At 41.3% G+C, this 7,601-nt stretch overlaps 1 protein-coding gene across 3 annotated transcripts in view; it reads left to right on the forward strand.

Moving 5' to 3' along the window:
* The window catches only part of dlc1 (DLC1 Rho GTPase activating protein), a 92,809-nt gene extending 90,156 nt beyond the window's left edge, over positions 1-2,653 (forward strand). For all 3 annotated transcript variants that reach the window (XM_085356974.1, XM_085356973.1, XM_085356972.1), the window contains exons 16-18: positions 478-695; positions 812-985; positions 1,076-2,653. In XM_085356974.1, the coding sequence (XP_085213100.1) occupies positions 478-695; positions 812-985; positions 1,076-1,175 (492 nt within the window). In that variant the 3' untranslated portion in view covers positions 1,176-2,653. The remainder of the gene's footprint in view (positions 1-477; positions 696-811; positions 986-1,075) is intronic.
* The last annotated feature ends 4,948 nt before the right edge of the window (positions 2,654-7,601 follow it).

The following is a 7,601-nucleotide window of genomic DNA, read 5'->3' on the forward strand; positions in this document are numbered from 1 at the left end:
CATGTGGAGATCCAGAGACAGCAACAGCAAGACCCCAGCACAGAACAAGATGTTAAGTTAGATACAGCATGAAATGTAGGAACTGAGGTAAAGACGGGGGAATGCTTAATCAGAGCTTGAAGGGCAGGCAACTGGTGTTCTTTAAGTTTGCTGAGGACATCTCACTCGTTGACTGATTATTAATCGTGTGCATTATTACACGACTGTGAAAAAGGTGTCAGATATTACCACCAGAGGTTGTGAGTGAAACTGAACTGACGAAGCCTCTTGGGTGAGAGGTGAAATGTCTTGAAAATACTTAAACAAGTCCAGTCACCTTCTTTTCAAGCCCTTAAAACTAACTGCAGGAACCTGTGTGCATGACATTTCCTGTCTGCTGTAATTTCCTGTCTTTGTTCTGTGATTTTAATGACATAAAGTGCTTTAAATCAATGGACTGCAAGTAAAGTAACTGGGTCTCGCCATCTGTTTCTCTAGGTCCATGATGGGTATCCACTGCGGTTGTGGAAAGTAACGGTGGAGGTTCCCGCAACTCCCGAAGAGGTTTTGACCCGGGTGCTGCGAGAGCAGGGACACTGGGATGAGGACCTGCTCGAGAGCCGTGTAGTGGAGACCCTCGATGACAGGACAGAGGTCTACCAGTATGTCAGGAACTCCATGGCGCCTCATCCTACCAGAGACCATGTCGTGCTCAGGTAGATCGCTGTCTTTTTCTCTTCTTTGTGTTTATTTTGCTTTTGTCTTTATCTTTCATCTTACATCTAATTTAATGCTGTTTCTAATCTAAAGTGTCTTTATTGGTTTCTAACAGAACATGGGTAACGGACCTGCCAAAGGGAGCATGCGCACTGGTGTGTACCTCTGTAGACCACGAAGGGGCGTCTGCGGTGGGCGTCCGAGCCAATGTTCTTACTTCACGCTACTTCATAGAGCCCTGTGGAGCGAGCAAATCCCGACTCACGCACATTTCCCGAACCGACTGCAGGTGAGTGGATTACTTCCAGAGCCACAAACAAATCAAGTTTTAGAGCAACGCAGTAGGCTAACAGCCTCCTCTCTTTCTTTGTCTAATCAGGGGTCGTTTCCCAGAGTGGTACAATAAACTGTATGGACACTTGTGCGCTGCCGAGGTGGCACGGATACGAGACTCATTCACTGCACCCATGGACAAATGAGAAAGCGCTGTGCAATTTGGACGGCGGCAGTTTTGGGGAATTTTTTTTGGGGGGTGGGACTTTGACCTCCATCCCACCAGGGAGGTCAAAGTCCAAGCCTCCATCCTCACATCAGGACAAACTCTGGATCCTGGATTGAAGGACTTTTTTTTGTGATTTTTTTTCCCCCCCTATGTCCAAACAAGATTGATGTTATGTTTTTAAACTGTTCTTTTGGGGCCTCCCAGCGTGCTGCCAAGAGGACTTATGTCAGACAAACATTTATCTGGGCCAGAGGAGGCGATGTTGATACAGGATGTATGGTTTGTCCAATGGGTGCTATTGCTTCTGAGAAGCAAAAGAGGGATTTAATGTATGCGTGAGAGCGTGTATGCGAATACGTCAGTTAACACAGATTCGTCATACTGGTTTCCAGTAGCAGAAAAATGTGTACATAAAGTAGTCTGTTCAAAGTAAAGGTCGGCGTATGTCCTGCGTTACCTCTGTCCCCTTTTTTTCTGTTACAGCAAAGCACAGCAGACATTATTATGGTCAGCCGATTGATAAATCCACGGGCGAAGAAAGACGGTAATGCGCAGACTGAGCGGAGACAATAGATAGGATGTTGTGAGACGACAGGTGGCCGGTAGCACAAAGGGTTTTAGTGTTTTAGGGTAGAGACAGACGAGTACTGGTGGCTGGCTCACCAAACTGAGAGGAGCGATCAAAGGAAGGGCCTCATTTACTAACATACAGATAGATGTCTTAAATTCCATCAAGAAGAATTCAAATTGAGTAAGCGGCAAATGTCTCTCGAGCGTGTGATGCCATTGTTTGCGTTCTCGGAGATGCATAGGCACACTTTATGGATGTCACGAACCGAAACGCAAGACCAAACTGATTTAATGGACCAATTCTTTTTAAAAACCCAAGATGAAAACAGTAGATTCCCCACAGTGAGCTTTTCCTCACCGTCACAAGTGTTAGATTTGTTTAAAGCACAGCACAGTTTTTGAGATTTTAGGCTTGTATGCTATCAAAGTTTTTAAAAACATATAATGCTTTCGCAGTCGCTTTGATGTAGACGAGAACAGAAAGGTAGTCCGACAGGAAAAGTAGAGGGGGAAAAAAAAGAGGGGTCCTTTTATAAAGGTGGTGATTTTACAGGTTTTACTGTAAAGAGGAGGGCAGACTGAATGTGTGAATTTGAAGGAAGGAAAATATCTTTGCGTGAGCTTCTTTCGCTGTGCTGTCTCGTCTGTGTTCAAAAAATAAAGACATTGTATCAGCTGACCTTCACTCGTAACACTCGTGCTTAAATCTGAGGTTGTGCGTTGTTCGCGCTGACGTGTCCGATTAATCCACTAAGCCATTGTTCGCATCGCAAGTGTTTTAACTGTGTCTCTGCCAAATAATAATGCATGACAATGACAGTTAATTTAAAGCCAATATATTTATACCTCAGATATGTTTGTTTTGTATCATACTGTTTTATTGTACATGTTAAGCTTTGTGTTACGTAAATGAAAATGTTTTATCTTTTTTAATAATATTATTTCTGTACAGGTTAATCAAAGTGCACTATTAAATGTATTAAAATAATAACCGCGTGTGTGTGTCCTGTGAGTTATGTAGTTGTAAAGAAACAGGGAGGGCCACAGCACGGCCAACTTTCACGCCAAAGTATTGTGGCTTTGTTCTGGCTTTGCTCTTCAGATCCCCCATAATCTGCTCGGTCGCCTGTTTGCACAACAGTTTGTTCCAAGTAATTACACCTTCTCAGCTCCAGACTGATACTGGACTTCCATTTTTGCTTCCCCTCATCGCTGGCTCTCTGTGTTTACTCCACACCAGTGAACGCATGATGGGACCAGAGAGGCTTGGTAGATCTTGGTGATCTCACCCGCTGTCCTGTTTGTTACATAATAGTGCCATATAGCAGAAGACAATGGGGCCTGTTGTACCACAGCTGTCCTGGCTTGGACACAGCAGACCCTACAATGAGGAGAGCAGTCATGTGGCAAAGCAGGGAGGGTGGGGTGGGCTCCAGGGTTTAGAGCTGAGAGCAGGGGGGAGCTAACATACCCATCTATGTTTTTATCCACTTGGCCAAGTGAGAAGTGTCCATGTGCGGCAGGAAAACATCCTTCGCACGTGCTGTACATGTTTTTGTTCAGGATCTGGTGTAAACCAAACAGAAGAATTGTTATGATCCTTAACCGTGAACCGTGTATTCTCATAGCTCAAGTCTCAGTACTTTCCATATACGTACAGAGCGACAGCATAAACAAGTGTTAACTTGACTGCGAAAGCCCACAGTTAAGACGGGGCATTTACATTTCACGCTGGCATCCTCACTCGCATTTTTTTTCCCCTGTTGGATCAAGAACACTTCTTCTTACACTCGAGTGCAACACAGAACTGGAGACAAACCAGAGACTCCAACAAGATCATACACGTAGCCGGAGACGTGCGCACACGTGCTTGGCTTTGAATTTGTCGCATAATGTTTAACAGAATCTTTCAAATAACATAAACCTCCAGGTGACCTCTTCCTCCCTCTAGTTCTAGTGTGTGTGTGTGTGTACGTGCATTTGCTTGCACACTCGAAATGCTGCTGTGTTTTTTGCATATTCTTGAGTACGTGTTTCTCCTGAGAACCCAAACACCTCTGGGAGATTACGCAGGGCCAGATAAGGCTGACCAAGAGTCACCACCAGGGCTGCATTCCTGCACAGCTGTTTGAGAATCAGGCACAGAAGGTTTCCCACATTGATAAATGAATACGAGCGTGTGCATTCTTCCTCCAGATTTCTCAAGACGTCTACGCTCAGAACAGTGTGCATTTTGTTGCTCTGCACAGTCTTTTTCTTTTTATTCCTTAAGTGAATAATGCAATTTTATTCCACTCTGAAACAGATAACACCACCACAGACAACCTTTGTGCTTCAGATTGAATGATAGAAATATGTCGAGGCTCGTTATGTGACCACATTTTCTCCATTTTACTTTACAAGTCAAACGATCGACACCATGCAAGCTGCCTGCTTATTACAGTTTAAGCATCACATTATGATGCACATGTTACACACCGGACTTTTTTTATTTTTTCTCCCAGCGTTATCAGTCCCACAGACATATCAAACTGAGAGGAAGTGTGTGTCACATATCTCCGCGTGGACTGGAATGTTCTGACAAATCAACTGTAGCACTGTTTTGTCAACAGAAATGGTATGTCATCGTGATAAGACTGTATTTGAAGAGTCAACAAGGAAAAGAACGAGGGTTTAGTCACACAGTGTTTCTGTAGTTCCTTTGATTATCTTTATATTTCAGAAATTCAAAGCCTGCGAACCACTCGAGTACACCGTATGCATCAGTGTACGAACATGATGCAACGTACAATAAACACACGGGTAAGCAGGCCTGAGTCTGCAGACCTGCGTTCATTTTATACAATGTTTTTCTAAAAGCCAGTTCCCAATATCTCAGGACGCTTCATGTTAAAGTCAGCAGTCTTGGTAACTGTAAGAATTCTGCTGGATAGATTAAATAGTTTTATGAACTACTGAGAACCAGTGTGTCTGTAAATGTGACTCTGGTTTGTGTAATTATTCTTTAAGGGAGACTGTAAATAATTATAAAGTGAGAAACTCATCACTCTTTATGTGTTTTATGCTTTTAAAGCTTTTGATCCTGAGAATCACACAAAGTTATTAATTAAGAGGGGAAGAAGGAAGAAGTTTGTTCCCAGTTCGTTTAAATGGGCCTTTCCTACTCTACCCAAGCACTCGAAGCACTTCATTCATAGAAGCACTTTCTTCTACATAAGTGCTCTTATTTATATGGGGCAACTTGGGGTTAATATCTTACCCAGAGATATTTAACATGCAGACTGGAGCAACCGGGAACCAGGGATCGAACCACCAACCTCCCAGTTAGTAGCTGACCCGTTCTATTGCTTGAGCTACAGACTTTATGCTAATGAGTTGATGAAACTTGTCAAATTTGGTACTGTTCAGCCATCGCTCTACTGATCTCTAGAAGCTCCTTGCTAAATTCACCAATCTCTTTTATCTTATTTCACTTTTTTAAATTCATTTTTATGTAATTGTACTTCTGCTTTTGTCTCTTTACTATATCTTTCTTGAGTTATTTTGTCATATTTACTTAATATCTACTTAATTTGTGTATGCTTAATGTTTTGCATGCTGTAGCACAATCATTTCACAGTTTTGTGGATAAATACCATACATTTTATCTTGTTTTTTGTTTATGGCGTGAAAAACGACCCCCAACCCCTCAAACTAGGTAAGTGGAAGTAAAGAGATAATTGAATCTTAGGATCTGTAACTGGGGTTAGTTACATTGGGCATCTTGCATTGATCAAATTGTTATAACTGTATTTTTGTGTGGTAATAATCTTGCTTGCTTTTTTAAAAATATGCCATATGAAGGCTTTGTTATGTTATTAAAAAAATTCCCTTTGTGCAAACACTCTGTGGGGAGTATAGGAAGAAAAAACTTCCTTTAACAGGAAGAAAGCTCCAAAAGAATTTTCTCAGGAAAAACAGCCATCTGTCTTCACTGACTGGCAAACCAAACAAACAGCAGTTTTTGTTGTTGTTTTAAATCAGTAACTACTGAGCAGCTTCAGACTCAGGGCCATATACAGACAGACAAGGAGCGATTTGACACAGAACACACAAAGCTACTGACATGCAAAGCAGCACCGGAACCAGCCCTATGCATTGCATCATCACAGAGAGTGGCTGCCATCTTTACTACACTCCACAGGAGATGATGGACAATAAGGAATAAGGAAAATAAAGAATTACAATAATTCCGGCTTGAACTGGCAAACGCAGGACTAGTTTTCCAGAATCACTGTGACACCAGATGTTCCTAATCTGTACAATGTTGCACAGGTGAAAGAAGGCAGTTGTAGAGATTTGTTTAATGTGGCAGTTAAAGAACATATCTTGGCCAGCATGTTTGCTCTCTAACTATCATTCACGTGTGAGGAAGACTTATAGTTTGCATAAAATGGGCAACTGTCAGATAATCGTTATACAAAGTAACATCTGCTATAGTAAAATTTTGTGATCGGTTTTGAAATCAGTATATGGACTGATTATTTCCTTCTGTGCTTCAAATCCGCAAACTATGGTTAGTCTGTAACTCTTCAGATTAACCATACGGATGCACATTTGCAAGGATCTAGAAATAAAGAGGGATGATCTTAAATAAAGAAAAATAAAAAGGCTCAGTCAAGTATAGCTTCTTAATAAAGACACATTTAATTGGAAATTGTTGATCAAGAATAAATTATAGGGGATGACACTTCCTTTCTAGCTTTTGTGACATCGGATTTAAAATTATATGAGAGCGACAAGGAAAGAGAAAGGAAGATTCATGAAAGGAGGGCGTGCTGACTCTGTTATCATCAGTGGCACTGTAACGTGTTTAATGTAGCAAATGAGCAAAATTCAAGTTGTGCGTCTGCACAGTTTTAACCTCGTGAGACCCAGCCTGTTCATTCACATCCTCTGGTGTGGACACACAAATCACACACAAAAAAAGTTCAACTGAAAGTTTAACCTCCTGAGGTTAGTCATGGAACTGTATGCTGGTTTATGCATCTGATCATTCGAGTGAGCAGGCTGTGACTCACAGTTTACACAGTGCAACACTGCCCTCTAGTGGGTGTTTATAACAAGCCTATCACATGACAGTGCAAACTGCTTCATCGCGCTCTCTGTGGATTGCGTACCATCAGAATGTGCTAAGAACCAAATAATGCGATCCGTGCGAAATATTACATATAATGAACTGCACGTTGACAAGTGATCATTAATGCTATGTACATTTCTATTTTTCAGTATAAAACATTTCTTTGACATGCTTTAAAATTCATTCGATTAAAAATAGATACATATTTTATTGTATTTATTCAATCCAGACATTTTGTAAATAAATAACTTTTTACAAATAAAACTTTTTTAAACAAGTCCATTAAAGCAATAATATTCTTTAACCACTAGAGGGAGGTGTCCCTCCACGTTATACAAAACTCAATCAGGTTCACACCGCCTCATAAAATCTCAGCTACACTGTGTAACGTTTTTACAGCGTTTCCCCAAAGATTGCAGAATTTCACAAATCACCCTTTTACTTTTCCCTTAGAGCTGATGAGCTCTGAACATCTGTATATCAAGCCAAGAGTGGTTAAGCATGAGGGGACGTGAGTGGATATCCTGTTCGATAGCTATAATAATGTAACCATAGTATCACCACAATTGCCACAGAAACTTACAGCCAGGAGAACATATTTTGACAGACCCCGAGAGGTGAAATGACTCAACAGTCAGTTTGAAGAAGCAGATTCGGAACTGGCAGATGATCAATCAGAGTAACTGTTTGGTGTGAACAATGTAAAATGTTACA

Source organism: Diplotaxodon limnothrissa, linkage group LG6 (genome assembly GCF_057381915.1).
Source record: "Diplotaxodon limnothrissa isolate DT_005_m linkage group LG6, D_limnothrissa_male_GT1.1, whole genome shotgun sequence".
Classification (NCBI taxonomy): Eukaryota; Metazoa; Chordata; class Actinopteri; order Cichliformes; family Cichlidae; genus Diplotaxodon; species Diplotaxodon limnothrissa.